The following is a 22,285-nucleotide window of genomic DNA, read 5'->3' as shown; positions in this document are numbered from 1 at the left end:
AAACCTTCAAACCATGAGCTTTTACTTGCCCAATTTACCAAATTATCTTCTTCAGTATCTGTTAACTAATTCCTAAGAAAACAAAATCTATAACTTGCAGAGAAAAAAGAAAAACTACTAAACCTGGAAAATCAAAGCCTTTAAGAAACAAATACATTGTCCATTCTCACTTGTTTAGAATGCCAGGACCTTTATTGTGTAACTTTATTATTGTATTTGTTTTTGTTTCTGTTCTATATAAATCTACAGTTCAGACCCTACAGAATGTACCAAGTACATCAGATAGCATTTATCTATAAATATGGCGATAGAGGTAGACGACAGACACATCAGATATACATAGACAGTCTACGGTATGGGGTAGAAAATTCTAAAAATTAAGGTTCAAAATGTAGTAAGTGAATCAAGACCAGTACCAATAAAAGCAATTAGTTCACAGTGCAGGACAATGTAATTAAATGCTACATTGTGCATTACAGTCCCTAAATCAGGAATGGCAAATTCCCAGCTCAAGTGCCACCACCTGGCCCTGCCTCCTCCATGTCGATATTCACAGCTAAATCTAGGTCTTGTTCCCATGGGGTTCAGAAGTGGCCTCAAAATCCCTGTAGAATCCCTGTGGGCAGTCATTTCCCAACCATGTCAGCTGATATTCAGGAGGCAATCTATTGCCCATGACTGCCATAAGGGTTCATAAAGAAGACCGCAAATTCACCTAGAATGGTTGGCAATTCCAGCCCTCCCACCTGTGAGTGAAGGCACGGAGGGAGGAATGCCAAGCGCAGAGGGTAAACGTTGGGGGCTTAGCCATCAGCACTGAACCCATGGGAAGGAAGCAGGAGCTAGGAAAGCCATCACCATAGTAGAATCCAAACTCAAAGCAGTGGGTTAATTCATGCCACAGTATTTATTTAGTGCCTGCTACTCGCTAGGTAGAAGTCCCAGTTTTGCTCTTGAAAAGTTGTGGAGGGGGAAAAAAGCTATAGAACATGGGTAAGGCACTTAACCCCCCTGGGTCTTAGTAATATGGGGGAGCCACATCAGTCTACAACTGCTGTAACAAAGCATCACAAACTGGATGGTTTAAAACAACAGAAATGTATTGTCTCACAGTTCTGGATGCTGGAAGTCTGAAATCCAGGTGTCCGCAGGGCCGTGCTCGCCGGAAATCCTTCCGTGCCCTTCCTAGCTTCTAATGGTTTGCTGGCAACCTTGGGCATTCATTGCCTTGTGGCTGCATAAATCCAATCTCTGCTTTTGTCGTCATATGGCATTCTCCCAGTGTGTCTGTCTTCCCCTGGCCATCTTATCTTGTAAGGACACCAGTCATACTAGTATAAGAGGCCTCCCTCCTCTAGTGTGATCTTATCTTACCTAATTACATCTGCTACAATCCTATTTCCAAATAAGGTCACATTAGGAGGTACTGAGGGTTAGGATTTCAACGTTCTTTTTTGGGGAACATAATTCAATCTATAACGAGAACTAAACTAGAAAACCTCTTGATTCTTAACCATTTTTAACACTCAGTACAAAAAAAGTAATGGATCCTATACCATTTTAGAATGTCCACCATTAGTGATCAGCATCTGCCAAAACCCCCGTAGGGACCATGCAGTCACTGTCTTCTGAAATAAGGAGGTTCTATTTAATTCCTCCCAACGTTGTGCCAGAATCTACCCACTTGCAACAATTCTGCAATGTGAGCTTGCAGGTGACAGCCTTTCAGATATTTAAATAAAGTGTTGAGTCCACATTCTTTCACCAGCTGAGCATCCCCACACCCTATGAGGTTTCATCCCGACACTGTTAGGGCCACTCCGCCCCATATGGACTACAGGTGGTCTTACCTTCTTAGACTGTGACCTCAGTACTGAGTACAACACCCTGAAACGTGCAGGCTACACCAGAACCAATACCTCCCTTATTGAGCAACTGGAGGCATTGGCTCTCTGGTCACGGACTCATACTTTGCTTAACGATCAAGTCGTGTTCGTGTATTCTGCCGTCTAATGTCTCCCTCATCCTGAATTCATGCAGTTGTCTGACCTTTTAGATCACCAGGGTAACACAAAAGAGAGTAAAAGCCAACTACCAATCAGAGTGGAGAATCATCCAAAGGGTTTTCATCACTCCTCCACTCTAGGGACCTGACCCAGCGGCAGAACAGACAGAGGACAGAAAGCTTTGGCTGGCTGCTCACACGACACCAAGAGAAAACTGAAGACAGGAGGGAAGCCTTAGTACTTGCAGACTTCTGAGAGGAGAACTGGAGAAGGTGGGAGCTTCAGGATGAAGAACAGAGATAAAAGTGGGGGGAGGGGAGAGGGCCGAGAGAAAGCTGCGGGAATCCACCCACTACTTCCTTGCTGACAGTGTCCCTAGTGAGGACGCTGCAAAAGTCTGGGGGCGATGTCTCACGTGGCTGTGCAGTGTGACTAGATCAAGGGGCACAATACCCCCATCTCTGAATCTGCTTAATCTGGAGTTATCACTAGTGACTCAAATAAATTGTTACTTGAACCTTCTTTAAGGTCCATTTGTAGATCACCTTAGCAGAAATGATGACCCAAGCTGTAGCAGGAAGAAGAGAATCCAAAAGCCGCCAAGCCAAGCACCACCTCTAGTCCATCGTGAGAATTAGAGATGACCTCAGACTCAAAGGGACCCACCCAGAGACAACAATCCACGCCCCCATTTTCCTGTGTACACGAACTGTGCGTTCTATGTAATTTCTACAAGTTGAGTGAGTGAGTCCTCACCTCCATTTTTTGCTCGTACGTCACTTACCTCTCCACAGACCCCACTCCGACCCAAAAAGCAAAGCATAAGGAGGGAGGTGAAGCAGGTTGGTGGTTGTTCCTTCCACCTCACTCATGTCAAACTCCTGTAACACAATAAACCCACTCTCCAACAATCCCATTTCTCACAATTAAATATGTGTAGGTAAAGGGGATGTGCTATAGATGTCACTGAAACTAAAATAAAAAGAACACGGATAATAATAGACGGGAGTTTTAATTTTTATTGATGAACCAGGATTTCCTACTGAATATATAACAGAATACAATTAACAATAACATAACATTCTAACATTTAAAATTTAAACTTTCAGAATCACTTTGATCAACATATAATGCTTTAATCTGGGGGAAAATAATACTTTATTTCAACAGTATTCTTCTCATATGCAGAAGAGATTCTTAAAATAGGGGATTCATGAATAAAATTTTATAAAGCTTCCTGTGTAGAAAATAAATTGACTCTACCAAATCAGCTGTACCCTACTAAAATCCAAAACGGAAAGCTAGGAAGGACCAAAATAGAGCCACATTCTACTGAAGCTATCAAAGATAAATCGTAAAGATCTACAAATGGAACATGTCACTACCCTCTACCACGAATTCAATGCACTGGGCAGAAGAGTGGTAAATCGTAGCCTCATGACAATGTGAGATAAAATTATTCTTAAATATGAAGCCACACGTCTATCAATCTCATTCATCCTTATTACAGAGATATGCACATACCAATGTGTAAGTGTCCTTTGAAGTGAAAATCTCAGAAATCATCTACAAACTATCTATTTTCCTGGGTGACAATAACTGAAATGAAAATGACATTTTATGGAATGATACAATGTGGCACTGTGTTTTGATGAGGCAGACGAAAATACACTGGCTAGAAATAGTTTTGAAACAAGCCTACTCTCACTAATGCATACTTCATTAAAAATGTATATTTACTGCTTAGTTTCTGGAAGAAAGTAGGATAACAGTCCTCTATTCAAAGCAGTGATAAAAATAATTGCACCTCAGATTACTCCCAATGTAACTTAAGATATTTCCTATTAACATAAATATCATTTGATAGATGATATGAAATTTTTAAGTTCTTAGAAGTGCTATGCTTTATTGGAGTCTGAAAACAAAGGAAAATAAGGAATATACTCTTCTGTCTAACAGAAGCCTCTACCAAGAGTAGAATAGGTTCTGAAGTTAACCCAAGAGCAAGTTCACTTACTATAAGTGTCTCAGACTTCTACTGTGCAAGAAAATGATGCCCCCAAGAATCTATAATGGCATCTGGACCCATGGTTTGCCACTCGGCAAACTCGAATAAGTACTGTCTTCACCTTAAGAAACCTTGTCAAGTAGGTATGTACAACGTATTTCTACAGAAATCAGTACTAAACTTCAATAGAGCAAATGAACAAAGAGTAAGGCTGTTACAAAAAACTCCAGATGATAGGCCAGCAGGTTAATAAACTACCTTGTTCTAAAAATGACAAAGAAAAATGATAGCTCTAATTTTCTTTAAATGTCATCGGACAGCCAGAAATGTTGAATTAAATAATTGAATTATATCAAAGATATTGGTATTATATTGCCAGACTATTTATAACTATATTTTACATAAAGAGAAATTAGGGCTAAATAATAAGTTTTTAAAAAAATAACTATACCCAGGCTCAAAAGGATGGGAGCAGGGAGAACTATGCTATCTACAATTCTGAAAATCCCCATGTGTAGAATATGATATTGCATATTTAAAGTAACAAGTTGTTAAGTAATAGATGTATATCTGGATTTCATATTAGCACAACACTCCTCAGATTATACTATACCCAAAATACTAAACCAAAGATACTACTGTTACAGTGTTTTGAAAAACATAAAGTACAATAGAGTAATACAATTAAAAAAAAAGCATTTCGTTCACCGGGCATGTTTTTTTCTGAACTCATAGATACAGCAAACAAATCGTTAGTTGCCTTCATATCTTTTTTAGAATTCTAACTGAATGTAGTAGGCGGGGAAACCAAATATAAAAGTGTTGTTCTGTCTTTGAATTGTTTGGCTACTAGTGATTCAGTCTCTGGAACCACTGGCCAGTCAAAACTGCAAGTGGTAGACGCTGGTGTCTTAATAAGGTTCCCACTCGGTGAAAGAAAAGGGTAGATTTCAAATTAGTTTATCTCAGGAAATGAAATGGATGGCATTCTAATGGAAGAATCTCAGCATGAGCAAACTTAAAGGTAAAATGAGGTTTTTTAATACTATTATTCATAGCATATGCAGAAAAGAAAATAGTCTCTACTATTATTACTACTACATGTCTTCCTTTTCCCTTCTGCCTGTGGCTTTTTAATCACTTTTAATGCAACCCCACTGCTGGTAACAAAGCCAGTTCTCCAAGAAAGATATGAAGGATATGCAGGAGGATGAAGACAAGGCATCCCCACAGCCCATGCCCCATGAAGCATAGCCGACTGACTTTCTCCTCCTCCTCCACCTCCTTCTTCTCCACTTTTAAGAAATGTATAATAAAAAGAGATGCATTACAAGAAGAGTTACAAGATGACTTGTTAATCTGAAAACCTAAAGTACTTCACAAAAAAGTATTAGAGTTCTAGTTTTTAAATGAGGAAATATGGCCTAAGAAAGATACAAGCTATCTTCCACTGACCTTTCCATTCTAGTGTTTCCCAATATACTCCACTAGCAGTTCAGTATATAAGTTATTTACTGAAGAATATAAGGTACCAATGGTCGGTATAAGGTTCCCTGGGCAAGGCAGGCGAGGAGGACACCCTTTGTCAACACCCTCCCCCAACTTCATCAGAAAATATTTTCCTAGAAAGAAGTCCTAGGATATAAAGGCCGAAAATACCATACCTGAAGGCCCAAACGTAACAAATGCTATTTTTCGATCAGACTGTTTCAAAGGTATAACAGAACTACAAACTTATACCCGCTTAAAAGTAAATAAAAAAGATTATTTATTTGATATTTAACTTCTCCCTCTCCATACCACTCTCTGAGGATCTATTTTCTACATCTAGGTTTCAAGCTTTATAACACCGAATGTTGGTAACTCCTCCCTTGGTATTCAAAATATCCAAAAGCAATATATGAACACCCACTCCACTATAATTTCTTAAAATTCACTAAGATAAGAAAAAAAAAGTTTTAAAATTTAACTTTAAAAGATATTATTTGCATCCCTTATTTTTGATGGATTTATTTTTTTAAACAGTTTAAATACTGTAATGCAGACTTTTTGGAGCTCATGGGAATTATTTTTTCCATGTTCACTTGAGAGAAGTGTAATGGAATTAAGGAGCAAAAATTAAACCATTTCTAGATTTAGTAAGAGATCTTTAGTTTATTTTTGATATATCTAAAATATTTCAATGTATTTAGAAGGAAAAGAAGAAAGGAAGAAGGAAGGGAAGAAAGAAAGAAAGAAAGAAAGAAAGGAAGAAGGAAGGGAAGAAAGAAAGAAAGAAAGAAAGAAAGAAAGAAAGAAAGAAAGAAAGAAAGAAAGAAAGAAAGAAAGAAAGAAAGAAAGAAAGAAAGAAAGAAAGAAAGAAAGAAAGAAAGAAAGAAAGAAAGAAAGAAAGAAAGAAAGAAAGAAAAAAGAAGAGAGAAAGGAGGAAAAGGAGGGAGGTGGAAGGAAAGGAATTTTTCTTTAAAATTTTCTTAAAAATTTCACCCAGATAAATGAATATTACCCTTCAGAATACAGGGTAACCATTTATCCAGGTGCTCAAAGTTCAGATATCTTAAAGATTCACACAAGCATTAGATGTCACCAGACAGCTGGCTCTCTGTACTCAGACACCTGAGTCTAGGAAAGCTTCTACAGGACCCCGGGCAACCCCCTACCATACTTGAGGTCAGCAGTCAGGTTTACCTCTCTCGGTCCCTGTCAAGCCCCAGCTTCTTTGCCAGACCACAGGGAGGTCAGCCTGCCACGTCCGGTCTTCGACAGGATCTTGTTGTGCCCTGGTTAATCGTCCCCCGTTACCAACAAAGCTGCATCTTCTGGCCTAGGATCTTCTAGTCTAAATCACCCAAGGCACATACTGCCATGCCCTCTGACTCGCATCCCTGAACCAGAGCCAATGTGTGGGGCTGAGGAAGTGAGAGGGAGGGCAGTGCACCCAGGACTCCTCCTTAGGGCAGTTTTCTGTACACTCCTCAAGCTCTGAATGACACATTCCCTCTCTCCTTCTCTCCAGAAGAAAAACAGGAAGGGTAAAGGTTGGGGGATGAGATTATAATTGGAGTGAAAAAAAAAAAAACACCACTTCACTTTAAAAAAAAAAAAATCACCCCGACTAAAAAGGAAGAAGTGCTATCCAATTAAGAAGGATATACTGAGACCACTGGGGGTGAGGCGGGGCAGAGGGCAGGGGTGGGTGGATGGGGGAAGGGAACAGAGCAAGCTCCTCCTTCTGGTTGCTTTCTCCCAGTTCCCAAACATCTGTCTTTAATGCTAAAGCCAACACTGGTGTATAGTAATGCTTAAGAACCTAGGTTCATTTCTTCTGGAAAATAAAAAGAATAATCTAAAATAACACATTTATTCTGGGGAAAACAACGCCTTCATGAAACACTCCTGAACGATTTTTAAGAGGGGGAGAATAAAGACGCACGACTGCAGAACTCTGATTTTCTGTTCTACACAGAAGTCAGGTGAAGACATCTGTGCACCTGTACGTCCTAGGACCTGTTTGTGCACCATCCCCCACAACCCCATAAAGAGAAAAAAAATCATTTTTCAAAAACAGAAGTGATACTTGAGCATGAAAACAAGACGTGTGACTTCTGGAAATGTCGATGTTACATGGAGTCCTGAAAAAAGGAATCACAGCCAGCCCTGCAAAGGGAACAGCAGTGTGACACCGAGCCCCAGCGTGACTGGAGCGGGGTAAAGGGAAGCTGTAGCTCCTCTCTCGCAAGGCCCACATCCGCGGACGTCCCCACAGAGGTCGCAAGAGGACAGCTTCACTTCCGAGTTGTAACTCCTCACCGCTTGTCTCCCTGTGCAGAGGCAGACATCAGTTTACACGGATCCCTTGTTGAGAAACATTTACTCCGCCAAACCTTAAGACCGCTTCAGTACATGTCTCAGAGTTTTCCATTCTTCACACAGTTTTATTTTTCTTTACAAGAAACAACTGAAATGCTCAGGAGGGGCCCACGCGGCTAACCAAATCCACGAGAAGAACAACGCCTTCCCCGCACTGTGGCCCCCGCCCGCAGCTGGCCATCGCTGCAACCCCAAGGAGGGGGGAGCAGGAAGCGGGGAGCAGACCGCAGCTGCTCACTGCAACCCCAAGCACACTCGACTCTCTTCCTGGAACAGGAAAGACTTGAAATGGAGGCTTGTTGAAGCTCCTTGATAGTTTATTTTCGAGTATCATTTTCTATGCATTCAAGCAAAGCCCATTAGAACTCCTGAAAAGAGATTTACTGTGGGCTTGATTAAAAACTACAAAAACACAAAGAGAAGCTTGCCTTTGTAATGTGTCTCAATGTTTTAAAATGTTGAGCATATAGCATCTAATTTTACTGTATAAGCTAATATTTGGGGGCAAATTTTATAGCATAAGCTAGTATTTTTTAAAAACTATATAAAGTACCTACAGCACTATAGTAAACCTACCATACAACAGAAAAGATTTTTATTTTTACAATTTTTAAAAACACGTTCTATTTTCAAATTTCTTCATGATTTTTTAACTTCATTTTATTTTTAAATATTGTTTATTATCATATATTCTTTAATCGTAGGATCTTCAAAACCGGGTTGGTAAGGTTTTTATTATTTCTGACCTCTCCCGTATTTTCATTTGAAAATGTCCCCCTCCTGGGGTGCCTGGGTGGCTCAGTTGGTTAAGCGACTGCCTTCGGCTCAGGTCATGATCCTGGAGTCCCGGGATCGAGTCCCACATGGGGCTCCCTGCTCAGCAGGGAGTCTGCTTCTCCCTCTGACCCTCCCCCTTCTCGTACTCGCTCTCTCTCATTCTCTCTCTCAAATAAATAAATAAAATCTTAAAAAAAAAAAAAAAGAAAATGTCCCCCTCCTAAATAAGTTGCTTGCCACAAAAAAATGTACATAGACTTAATCTTTGTTTCTTGAATGTTTAAAATATTCTCCATTTGCTGAAAAAACATCAATTGGAGAATTTCACAACTAGTTTCAATTCCAAAGTTGGATAACTGGGCGCTACCATTGAGTCTCCACCATGTATCCCATCCTTCCACAGAAAAGAAGGGCCACCCTCAGTGTTTCCCCCAAACCTCCCACAAGAACCTCGGCAAATGCTCTTCCCCAATTCCACCAGGAGGCAGATGAGAGGAACTGGCTTGTTGACTCAGGAGAAAGAACTGGTGTTCTTAACCTTCATCTTCAATGATACTCTATTGAACATTACTGACAACATGAACAAGTTCATTTTACTTTAGAGTGTAATTATCTCCAACTCCCAAACACATCAAAACGTTAACGATTCTCATGCATTCTGATGATTCTCAGCCATCAGGAGTATGCACTCAGAATAAGACTTATTACAATTATGGAGATCATACACTCACAGAACGTCACTCTGTGACTGAGTGTAGAGTAGTCCTAACTAACTTGGGTGATCTACAAACCAGATCTCTGCTTTCACATCCTAAATTTTTAATATTTTATCAAGTAAGAAGTGACAAGTAAAATCAAAGAAGCTCAAGTTATTTTCCAAACAGACTATATTTTTCTTGATCTGCTAAACAAAAAAACTGCTATAATGTATAAATTTTAGCAAGATAACAGACTCCGCTAAACCCATCCCAGTCTTTTACACTGCAAATGAGCCTCATGTTCTCTCCTGAAGAAATCCCATTTTAAAACAAAACAGATGGAAGGGATGGTTGGAACAGAAGCAAAACCTTGGATACTACACATAACTAGACTCACAGTTATGTCAGTTTTTCTTTGTAAATTTTGTAATTGTGAATTAAAAACCTAAAACATGAAGAAAAACCTAAAATTATTAGGAAAAACATAACTTTTTTGTATTCATCTGCTCAATGCTATCACGGGACTTTTTAAAATTATTGTCTTCATTTAAGTGGAAAGCTCATCTCCTACACCCCACTTCCTACACTCTCCCCAACAACCCTCCCCACACACAAGACAGGTGGCCACTGCAAATAAATGAATGAATGAATAAAATGAATGAAGGCTTGGCTTAACTTCTAAAGTGTTAAAAACTCTAGAACACACTTACTTGGTTCATAGTAATCCATGATGGACACCAAAGCATCTTGTGTATTGGAAACTTTAAAGTTTCTCACAGCAGGAATATCCACACAAATCTGGGTTTCGTTTACCTTGAAAAATACAAAAAACTCCTAAGGTGGGTGACAGACAATGTGTTCACGATAAAGCAAAAGACATTTCTTTTTCTTATCATTTTAGAAAACAGATAGAAACTAATATTTAGGGAGGATTTCTACATGCCCCATGTTATGGTAAGCACTTTATATAAATTATCTCATTTAACAGGTAAAACAATTCTTACAAGAAAGATACTGTTGTCGCTTCCATTTTACCAAAAGCAATACTGAGAATCAGAGGGGTTAAGTAAGCAGCAAGTCCAAGGATGCATGTTCCTGAGCCCTGGTGCTTCACTCAGTCCCCATTTCACACAAGGTGCCCACCTCGGTTGCTGCTGATAGCTCACGACAGCCCCCTTCTTTGAAGAACTCAAAGCTCACGGGAGCAACCTCACCTGGTAAGTGAGGTAACCCCAGGTGGGGGTTGCACCCCCAACCAAAAACTGATTTGGGGTACAAAAGGCCAGCTCCTTGCCTCCAGGAGGGGCCAATGTGGCAACCAATATTGTTAAAGTAATCTGAAATTGATAAATGCCTTCAAATATTCCATTACTTGCCAATAGTAGTAAATGAAAAGTCAAATTAATCAGTCAGAACATACTGAACACTCGAATTTAGATAACCATTAACAAGTACATCACATAAATAAATAAATAAATGTACATCATAGATACAGGACAAACTCCAAAACCCAATTGCATTATTAAATAAAAACCTTAAACTTGTTTTTCATGTTCCAAATCAAGCCCATGGTATTCAAGCGGTATGTCATAAATGAAAACTCTTGAACTGAAAAAGAAGCTAGAGACTTTGGATGAGTTTTAACAGGGTTTTGGCCAGAGGGTTTTTAAAGTCTTAAAACAAATGAGAACATCCAGGAACTAGTTTTCTTAAAGTATATATATATATTGCTAAGGCAATATATTTCTGATTCATACTTGGCAAAACTAGAATAAGAAACATAGGGAATTCCCTCAACATACTATGAAATCCTAAGAACACTTAGAACTCAATTCGATTCAATCTAAGAGTTTCATATAGATGTTAGAAAAAAAGAATAAATTATATGCCAACAGTTTTGGGACATAACAAGTACAGTCGAATTCTTCACTTACGTTTCTCTCACATATTTTATGCACCTTATTCTTGGATCAGTAATTTTCATAAAACAATGAGAAGATTATATGAAAATTATATAATAATCAAACCTCTGAGAATATTCTTCTATGATTTAAGCACCTAATATATTCATTGGAAAAATATTAACCCCTTTGGGATTTATTAAAAATTCCATGAAAGCATTTTAAAACTTGTAATTAAAGCTTTTATCATCAGCATTTAAAGAGATAATTTTAGGGATGCCTGGGTGGCTCAGTCGGTTAAGCATCTGCCTTCGGCTCAGGTCATGATCTCAGGGTCCTGGAATCGAGCCCCGCGTCGGGCTCCCTGCTCAGTGGGGAACCTGCTTCTCCCTCTGCCTGCAGCTCCCCCTGCCTGTGCTCTCTCTCTCTCAAACAAATAAATTTAAAAAAAAAAAAAAAGATAATTTTAGCAATTCCCTGAGGCAGAGCAGTTCTCAAACTGAGACCTGGACCAAATTTCTGAAATTACAATGTTACAGTTTCTACATAGTTTATACATCTGGCATGAAATACTGATTTAGTTATCAAGACTTTCATCAGGCTCATCATTAACAGTATTCTCTTTAAGTTGATTTTACAGTGATGTCTTTTTAGTGGGGATAAACATAAGGTTGCCCTGTTAGGGTCATTCGGGGACACAAAAAGCTGAAATAAAGACAAAGTAAATAGGCCCAGAGTAAGGCAGACTTTCCAAGACAATAAATGGCATTTTGTCACCAGTCACTTACGTGAAACTTACGTCTTACAACTTACAGAATCTAAATATAAGTTGACTTTTCCATGATCATGTTCTACTTTCCTCACAGTCTCGCTCAGAGGAATTGCATCGGAAGGCAAGGTGAAACCACTGAGGAGGTTCACTTCCATAAGGGCCATGCCGCTTCTAGCCGGGCCCAAAAACCTACAGCAAAGAGGAAAGGATGGAAGGAAGAACACCCTTTAGGAAAAACCTAAAGCTGTAGGCAAACTCTCTTCACAGGAAAATTAAAACTGCCAAGTGTTATTCTAAACACTTACTGCTTAGTTGAAGTAAACAGTCTCATAGGAAATTATTACAAAACGGGTAATCCTCTCCTTACAGGTATGAAATTCTTATAATTTCGACCATATGAGGAATAATGATTTAACAATGCATTCACTTGACATGAAACGCCTACAATGTGTCAGCCTTGTGCCCACAGATTTGTAACAAGTACAACCTGGATGCCCTTTCAGTGGGCAACGCTGTGTACTAGGGGTGGTTCCAAACTGAATCGCATTTTTCATTTTCTCAGAAGTTGACAGCCCTGAGCTTTCCAGCTGAAAGCCAGGAACTGAAAAAGAAACTGAAAACTTGACCACTTAAGCAGGAGACCACCGCCAAGTCTTTAGCAATCTTCTCTTCATCTGGTTTTAGAAAAAGAAGACCAGTAGGGAGAGTCCTTCCCTTTGTTCTCCAAAATGTACTCAGAGCACATTTTGTGTTTTCTGTGGCCACCTGGCGAGAATCCCAAGCCTTGGAAAATTCTGTGACACTACCTTGTTCACGCACCCTGTTGTGCACAACGTGAGCATCAAAGGATCTGCACACCAAGGGCATTTCATCTCCTTTAAAATAAACAGTTTTCTACAATGAAGAGGTGGCAAGAGCTTTTTGTTTGGAGCAGAAAGAGCCCAGTGTGGTTATGGAAAGAAGTCTGCCTACAACGTGAAAGGATCGGAGCACTGTTACGTGAGTTCCTGTTGTCCTTTCAGATGGCAAAAGCAAGAAGGGCTGGTAGAGAATCTCGCTTCTGAGAGCGGCAAACCAAAGGCTGCCAAACACGACTGACTAAAGAGCCACACAGTCCAACTGCCGACGACATCTGGCTCAGCAATCGCAAACAAGTGAAACCATCTGCAGAGTGATACACTCGGCCAAGAGAGATGTTGCTGAAAACTAATAAGTGCATTGCAGCTCGAGGTGTTTGTGTCAGGGCAAACATTAAAGAGGAGAAGAACAGCCAATCTGCTTCAATATGATGACTTTTGGGACACCATCCAAAGTGCCTTGGTTGACCTGGTCTTTCTACCAGCCCAGGGCAGAATTTGTTAAATGCCCACGCCACACACAGAAAACCTCGTCTGAGGTGAGTAAGGGCTTGGACCCTACAGATGGGAATAAAGCGCCTAAAATATCAATTTTTTCTTTTTATTAAGTGCCACTGAAAAATTTCACTGAAAATTTTACTTGTATTCATACCAGATTTTTCTCAGAAGACTAGTAGCAACATCCAAGTCCTTTTTACCAACCGCTACTCTCACATGAAAACACTTCCCTTCTCTAGTTTCTCCCCAAAGAAGGGAAAAAAGATATATATCCTCTATCTATCAAAGTCTATCACCCATCTGATTCCTGATGACAGGTTAAGATTTGGAATCCCGCATCCTTTCATGAGCCCGTGTAAGTAATAATACCCCATCCCGATCTGAATCCTGGTTTCACCTAATTTTCCTCATCTGTTTCTTCAACTGACCTCCCTAAGAGGTAAAATCCCTCTCATAGCTCCAAAGACTTTTCTTCTTTGCCGATTTCAAAACTAGAATTTTAGACTTATTTAGAAGACTTATTTTTATTAATTTCTCTCTGTCTCCCCTCCAAACAGTAAGTTCCATGAAGACAGGACCTGTATCTTTTTTAGATCACCGTTATATTCTAACATCTGACACTGTGGCTTGGCACATAATGGAGACTCAACTGATATTTACTGAATGAATGAATGAGAGCATGACAAAAGCAGGGATAATAATACCACCTACTTTATAGAGTTATTGTAACAATTAAATGAGATGCATGTGAAAGTGCCCAGCATATAAGTTTGTGATAAATGTAGCTTATTAACTTGCAATAATAATAACTTGATGCTGTTATTTTAGAAAAGAACCCAATTATAAGCTTCATAAAGAAGAGTGGGAGTCCTACTTTCTTCTCAGCTAAAAAGGAAGCCACTGAAGGAATCCTGCTATCCCCCTGCTGTGGGTCCAAAATGCCCAGGAAGGGAACAAATGGGACAAACACAGGTGACATTTTATATCAAAATCATGAACATGAAGGCCCAAAGATAGTACAGATGGTAACAGTAATGGAGGAGACTGGATTCAAGCGATGGCTAAAAAGGTTGGCCACCTGGAGAAACACCCAGCGATGACCCTGAGGAGCATCTGGCAGCTCAGGACCATGTCAGTGACTTCCAGCCCAACAAGCCCAGTTCAACCAGAACACTAGGGGGTATTTAAAAAGAACAGACAGCAGCTCCTCAGTATCAGTGTACCTTCACAGTAACTCCCAACTTCACAGCAAATCATGCAGAGGTAAGAGGACAGACTGACAAGGAAGAAACTATAAAGTCTCCTGGTTCAAGAACCTTCTAAAGGATTTGCTCTCAAACCTGTATGTGCATTAGAAAACCAAGAAAGCTGAAGAAGGCAGCTTCACAGACTCTGAATCTGTTAAGTCAGCAGGTCTGAGTTGGAACCCCTTTTCCTTTTGACTTAACAAGATCCTCAGATGCTTTGGATACAGACTAAATTTAAGAATCACCTTATTAAGGGGCGCCTGGGTGGCTCAGTTGGTTAAGCGACTGCCTTCAGCTCAGGTCATGATCCCAGGGTCCTGGGATCGAGTCCTGCATCGGGCTCCCTGCTCTGCAGGAAGCCAGCTTCTCCCTCTCCCACTCCCCCTGCTTGTGTTCCCTCTCTCGCTGTGTCTCTCTCTGTCAAATAAATAAATAAAATCTTAAAAAAAAAAAAAAAAAAAAGAATCACCTTATTAAGTACTCCCAGAAGCTAAAAGTGCCTATTTATCCAAGGTGAAGACCTTCTAAACTGAAATATTCTCACTGTGTCTAAAAACACTATTCTCTTCACTAAACTTGCACATTCTTATGAAGTCTTATGAACTTCTTATGAAGTTCTATGAAGTTAAAAGCATAACACTAAAGGTTAAATATAAACCTGGAATAATTATTTAACAGAAAATTACTAATCAAGGAATAACGAATTTTAGAGTATTAAACATGATTCGTTAATTTAAAGTTTTCATAAATTAAGACCTACATTTTATTAAATTTTTCTATTCAAAGTTACGATAAATACAAGAAAAACCTGTAAATAATTTTGAACACATTGAGAAATACTTTAATTAAGCAGTATTTCTAGTTTGTAATCTAAAGTGTATTAAATAACTGAAATCTTTGTTAAATGTAACTCCTTACATATTTTTTTAAAGATTTTATTTATTTATTTGACAGAGAGAGAGAGCACAAGTAGGGGAAGCAGCAGGGGCAGAGGGAGAGGGAGAAGCAGGCTCCCTGCTGAGCAAGGAGCCCGATGAGGGGCTCAGGACTCTGGGATCATGACCTGAGCCGAAGGCAGATGCTTAACCAACTGAGCCACCCAGGCGCCCCTGTAACTCCTTATATTGATATAAGTTGGATAACTACATATATATAAATTTCCAAATCTGGGGCACCTGGGTGGCTCAGTCGGTTAAGCGTCTGACTCTTGATTTCTGCTCAGGTCATGATCTCAGGGTGATGAGATCAAGCCTCGCCTCAGGCTCCAAGTTGGGCATGGAGCTTGCTTAGGGTTCTCTCTCTCCCTCTCCCACTGCCCCTCCCCCCATCACATGTGCTCTCTCTCTCCCCCCCACCACCTCTCATAAATAAATAAATAAATAAATAAGTAAATAAATAAATCTATCTTCAAATCTATTTTAAAAAGAGAGAAAGGACTTAAAGCAATACCAACCTTGTGCACACATTCAAATTCAAATGATTGGTATCATCTTTATTGTCTTTTACAGCAACATCTAAATCAAAAGCTTCTTGGTCTTGAATAGATCTTCGTCTTCTTGGGGAACCCAAATCTTTCACATTATAAATCACATTAAACTGCAACAAATAATAAATTAGCATAAATAATAAGCTAGTCATCAATTATTAGCAATAAAGTGCCATCATTACATATTCTAAATATTAGGTAAAGATTCTCTTCGGGATAAATGCAACTAGATTTGTAATCTTTGACCAAAAGAAAAAAAACTAGTTTTACTAGCTAACAAAGTATCATTATTTACAAATATTATAAAAGCTTATAAGCAATGATTTTTAAAATTGAGAAAATTGTTAGGTTAATACTCCAGAACAGGTATAGACCTTCATGATATTCATAGGTATTGTTGTTTTTTTTTTTCCAAAGAATGTAACATTCCCTTTAGGGAAAAAGTGCAACTACTGCCTATTTCTTTCTTGAGATCATCCACTAATTTCTAAGCTCTGCTGCCCAACTGGTATCATTTTTCACAAAATGGAACCTTAGAAACTCAGAAACTCAGTTAGCTAAATCAAAACTAAAACATTTAAGAGCCCTGGTTGAACAGAAACCTGTTTAATTGCTCAGCATTCTTTTTGGTTGTACAATACTTTTTTTTTTTTTTTAATATTTTATTTATTTGCGAGAGAGAGAATGAGAGACAGCATGAGAGGGGGGAGGGTCAGAGGGAGAAGCAGACTCCCCGCTGAGCAGGGAGCCTGATGTGGGGCTCGATCCCAGGACCCAGGGATCACGACCTGAGCCGAAGGCAGCCGCTTAACCGACTGAGCCACCCAGGTGCCCCTTCAGTTATTTTTGTATCTCATTTTCCTTATTCATCCTTGCATCAAACAGAGTGCTCAGCTGCAAACAATCTTCCTTTATTATCTTTTTTTTTTAAAGGTTTTATTTATTTATTTATTTGAGAGAGAGAGAATGAGAGAGAGCACACGAGAGGGGTTAGGGTCAGAGGGAGAAGTAGACTCCCTGCCGAGCAGTGAGCCCGATGCGGGACTCGATCCAGGGACTCCAGGATCATGACCTGAGGCGAAGACAGTCGCTTAACCAACTGAGCCACCCAGGCGCCCGGTTGTACAATACTTTTAAAAGATGATAATAAATGACAGATTTCAAGACAACTGGGCCTTTTTCAGCAAATACTCTGTGCCTACCCACCAGTGAAAGGTGCTGTGGGGACACTGGGCAAATGCGAGGATAAGTTGGTTTTTTTCCCAAAGGGTTCCTAAGATCAGAAGCTTGGGAATATACTCAAAATTTTGTACACCTGCCTCAGGCCAAGTTGAATTGGACTCTACTTCTTCCACCTTTTTTGATACCATGGTTCATAAGCTTTACTATTGCTATGTAATGTTGTATTTTCTTATATTTATTTTTTTTTTTAAGATTTTATTTATTTTTATTTGAGAGAGAGAGAATGAGAGAGAGGGAGTACATGAGAGGTGGGAGGGTCAGAGGGAGAAGCAGACTCCCTGCCGAGCAGGGAGCCCAATGCGGGACTGGATCCAGGGACTCCAGGATCATGACCTGAGCCGAAGGCAGTCGCTTAACCAACTGAGCCACCCAGGCACCCTATTTTCTTATATTTAAATCACACACACACACACCCCTCAGAACTAAACATCTAGTGCCCTTTGTAGATTTTCACACTTTAAAAAAAATCTCTTTCTGAGGCGCTTGGGTGGCTCAGTCAGTTAAGGGTCCGACTCTTGATTTTGGCTTAGGTCATGATCTCAGGGATGGGGGCTCAAGCCCCAATTCAGGCTCTGTACTCAGGGTGGAGTCTGCTTGTCCCTCTCCCTTTACCTGCTGCTCCCCCACCCACACACTCTCTATCTCTAAAATGAATAAATAAAATCTTTTTAAAAAATAAATAAAAATAAAAAATAAATCTTCTTTCTAAGCCTTCATCTTTCAAACCTAAGAGTTCCAACTTTTTATTCTGCTATACCTAGCTCGTATAATCCCCACGTCCCCTTGATCATTCTGGTTATCTCACTCTGGATATTCTCCAACTCTTTCTTTTTTTTCTTTTTTTTTTTTTTTAATTTTTATTCATTTCTTTGACAGAGAGAGACACAGTGAGAGAGGGAACACAAGCAGGGGGAATGGGAGAGGGAGAAGCAGGCCTCCCGCTGCTCAGGGAGCCCAATTCGGGGCTCGATCCCAGGACCCTGGGATCATGACCTGAGCCGAAGGCAGACGCTTAACGACTGAGCCACCCAGGCGCCCCTCCAACTCTTTCTTAAATGACAATTAAAATTTTAGAATATTCTTGGAGGAGGTGAAGAACAGTTTCATATAACTGGAGAGATGGTCTCTGTTATTTCCACCATCCCCTTCCCAGTGGCATACAATTGTCCTTTAGAGACCAACGTCATCAGGAAACAAACAAGAACTACTAGATTTGTCCTCTGGGTCATAATTAATACTTATCTATAACTAAGTATTGGGGTTAATGTTTGACCCACAAAAAGCTCAACTGCTCATTCAGCAAACTTTGAGACATCTTGCAATTTATGTTCAAGAGCTTAGCATTTCAGTACTTAAAATGGGGTTAACATTTACTGCAAACCTGAGAGGTTTCTTTCCTTTCTTTATCTAGAGCACTTACAAAAATAGCAACTAAAAGAATCTCAATACATATTCCCAGGTGTCCAACTTGTTAGCAATTTGTTTCTCCATCCTAAGAAGTGCCTATCGGTCCCTCCCTTTTGTTTTCTGCATGTTGATATAGGTTTGGAGTAGTGAGCATTCTGACCAGTACGTACCACATTCACTGCTGTGCCCTTCAAAGTTCAAGTAAAACTCATTTGGCTTCAGTAATTTATCTCCATTGGGTTTTTTTTTTTTTTAAAGATTTTATTTATTTATTTATTTATTTATTTATTTATTTATTTATTTGAGAGAGAGAGAGAGAATGAGAGACAGAGAGCATGAGAGGGAGGGGGGTCAGAGGGAGAAGCAGACTCCCTGCCGAGCAGGGAGCCCGATGCGGGACTCGATCCCGGGACTCCAGGATCATGACCTGAGCCGAAGGCAGTCGCTTAACCAACTGAGCCACCCAGGCGCCCCTCTAATACTTTTTATTAAAGAGAGTGATTTATCTTACCTAAGTCACAGATAGAAATCCTTAAGAATTTTACACATTATCTGTTACAGATTTAGCAGTACCCCAAATGAAAGAATTATTATAACAAGTCATATTGAACTCAACAAAAATGAACGTTGTTACATACCTGACAAATAGCAAATCCAAAACCACTTGCGGAAATATTAACTGCAGTTGGCTGTACCACAGCAAGCTGAATAAAGATGGGGAAAAAGTGAATGAGGCTAATCTTCCATATCCAGGTCCTTCTGGCTAGCACAAGAAATCAATGTTACCCCTCACTAGGAGTGTAAGCCATCTGTGAAAAGCTCTCAGAATGTCACACAGCCTCACATGTGAAAAGCTATAGGCCAACCAGGTAAGAGAGGTGAAGGCAGAGGAAGGGCTCACTCTCCACGCACCCTCATCTCTACCCTTTGAGAGAGGGGTAAGGCTGCCCTTCTAGAGGTGTGAAAGCAAGAGACACAAGAAACAAAAGTCCTCTCACTCCTCCCATCTCCCTTAGCGCCTAATCTGCTGGTACTCTTGTGAACACAGCAGCACATGATCACGGACTATGATTCACACTACTACTTCCTTCTCTTTTGCCACCACCCCTCTTCCTCAGTTTCCAGCCTTGAAGTTATCACTTTCATCCATCACTCTCAGCTTCCCACAAGGTTAACCACAGGAATAAAGTTAGGGTCTACGATAAGCCTTCATTCTATTTTAAAGTAAGAATCCTCCTACAGATTCTATCAATTCTCCTAAGAGGACACGTGGTGCAGCTGGAAAGAACATGGTCTGAAACATAAGTCCAAATCCTAGCTCTACTGTTACTAGCAACATGATCTTGAGCAAGTTACTTAAGCTCTCTCAGCCTCATTTTATCATGTGTATGGTGAGGATGAAAGTACATACTTTCTTAGTGTTGGTTTGAGAAGCAAATGCAATAGCACCTGTAAAGAAATCTGGCACACTGCCTGCAAAGAATAGGAACTCAGCAGGTTCCATTCCTTTCCCCCTATTTTCTCCTTTTCCAAATCTTTCCAAAGTCCCCATCCCCTCCTCTCCTCTCCTCTCTTCCCCAGCTCAGCAAACTCAACCAAAGGAGGGCATTCCTTCCCCCCAGTCTCTTTAGAGGGCTCTAGGAACAAGTCTTTGTTGAAGTCAATAGAATGGAAATAAAACAGCATTCCAGCAATAAGCGATCACCCACACATAATTTTAAATAACCACCCCCTCGTCCACACCTCTGCCATCTGGAGGAGAAAGCGATTCTGTGTGTCAATCCGAAACTTTACAGGACTTGGTGAACTGGTCCCCATCACAGTCACTTGGATGTTTGTCCTGTCTGTGTTCATTAGAGCTGCAAATTCAGATAGGGCCTTCAAGGCTACAATGGTGTCCTGTTGAGGAAAGAAAAACATGTGTGCATGTAAGTATATATCAAGGTCACCAAAGAGTCTTTAAAGTTAGTAATGTTTAGGACACCCACTATGTATTCATCCACCTTCCTTGGGAGTGGAGCTCTCCTTTATTCATTTTTGAATGTCCTTGACCTACAGTACAGGAGAGGCTTGGAAAGTACCTGCTGCCTGAAACTGAGTATCTACTCTACCATGCATGAAAGATGGCCAATATAGATGGGGAACTAATTTATTCCATATACATATCACATATGATGTTTATATCTGTGATGAGAAAAAGATTAAAATCAGTAACTTGGACCTTTGACCTAAGGGACTGAATTTTTAAATTGCCAATTTTATGAAGTCATGAAAAGAGCAGCCACCTACTTCTTTTAAAAAATTACATATATATATTCAAACTATATTTAGCTTAAAAAATGAAAAACTATCATCACTCACCTGGGTAGACGCAAAACCTCCCAAGCTATTTCTTTGCCTGCTGAGCCACCTCATAATCGGGATTCCCTCAGACACCTGATATTGCAGGAAGTGTGAGAGCAGTGCGTAAGCCGCAACTTCAATATCCAGGGAACGTGGCTGCCAGGATTCAGAAAGTTTAGACTCTGATGACACCCAGAATTGCATGCCTCCTGCAAAAGACAAGTAATAATAGTCTGACCAATTGAGCAAAAATTACATTTTACACCATTAAATATTCCTACACTGGTCCAAGTCCTACTTGACTAGCATAAATATATGGAGAGATATATTTCCAAATATGAATATATTTATGCCATACAATAATATGTATGCTCACACAGACATACATGTAAACATGTACTTATAGGTCACTTTCCAAACTACTACAACTTATAAATTTTCATCCTTTTCTTTATATTTGAGGATATTTTGATGAAAATAATTTCCCAAGGGAAATTCCACATTTGGCTTGAGACTAAACAGCTATAAAAAAAGAGAAACGTACTATACTCCAGAAGATAATGTACATAACTTCTCTGACCAGGCCATCCTAAAAATATTTTAGGACACATTAGAAAGAACCCTGTTCTGGGAATCTGCCATGAACCAGCTCTAATGTTCCCGGAAATCTCTCCTTTTTTTTCATTATCTGAAATTTGGTGTTATAAGTTCAAAATCCAAGCCCCCAAGGAAAAAAAATGAAGGACCCTGGCCAACTCAACAATCTTCCGAGAGATATTCCTGCTACCCCCAGAGGACCATCTTAGTTGGCGCCCCCTCCCACATCTAATATTACTCTTTGGATGATGATCACACTCAGGTGGAATGTGAAATAACTACCACTTAGACAAGCAGAGAAGAAATGTCAAGGCCTACAGTCTCCATGCAACAATTCAGTCCCCAGCACTGCAACGGGCAGTAAAGAGAATAAGAACTCGATCTAAACTACCGCTAACAATAATGCAATATTTTTTACAGTCTTAGGAATCTCTAAGCACATTCAACATTTATCCCTTCTTGAATTAACAAGGCTTCGAAATGGTGGACACTAACTAAAATTATTTCTGCCCACTCATCCCATCTCTATGTCTGTATGTCTGTCTGTCTCTCTCTCTCTCTCACACACACACACACACA

At 39.9% G+C, this 22,285-nt stretch overlaps 1 protein-coding gene across 1 annotated transcript in view; it reads right to left on the bottom strand.

The window, feature by feature from the left end:
* Nucleotides 1-3,007: 3,007 nt before the first annotated feature.
* CD109 (CD109 molecule) overlaps nt 3,008-22,285 on the bottom strand; it is a 138,431-nt gene continuing 119,153 nt past the window's right edge. The window contains exons 27-33 of the mRNA XM_045867091.3: nt 21,128-21,318; nt 20,510-20,665; nt 19,405-19,470; nt 16,085-16,227; nt 12,071-12,218; nt 10,067-10,169; nt 3,008-7,832 (exon numbers count right to left, since the gene is read on the bottom strand). Coding sequence (XP_045723047.1) covers nt 7,657-7,832; nt 10,067-10,169; nt 12,071-12,218; nt 16,085-16,227; nt 19,405-19,470; nt 20,510-20,665; nt 21,128-21,318 — 983 coding nt within the window. The 3' untranslated portion in view covers nt 3,008-7,656. The remainder of the gene's footprint in view (nt 7,833-10,066; nt 10,170-12,070; nt 12,219-16,084; nt 16,228-19,404; nt 19,471-20,509; nt 20,666-21,127; nt 21,319-22,285) is intronic.

The sequence above is a fragment of the Mirounga angustirostris genome, unplaced genomic scaffold (assembly GCF_029215605.1).
Source record: "Mirounga angustirostris isolate CCGP_5_RB_7025 unplaced genomic scaffold, mMirAng1.0.hap1 SCAF_8, whole genome shotgun sequence".
Taxonomy (NCBI): domain Eukaryota; kingdom Metazoa; phylum Chordata; class Mammalia; order Carnivora; family Phocidae; genus Mirounga; species Mirounga angustirostris.
This window is presented reverse-complemented; position numbering and strand designations above follow the sequence as displayed.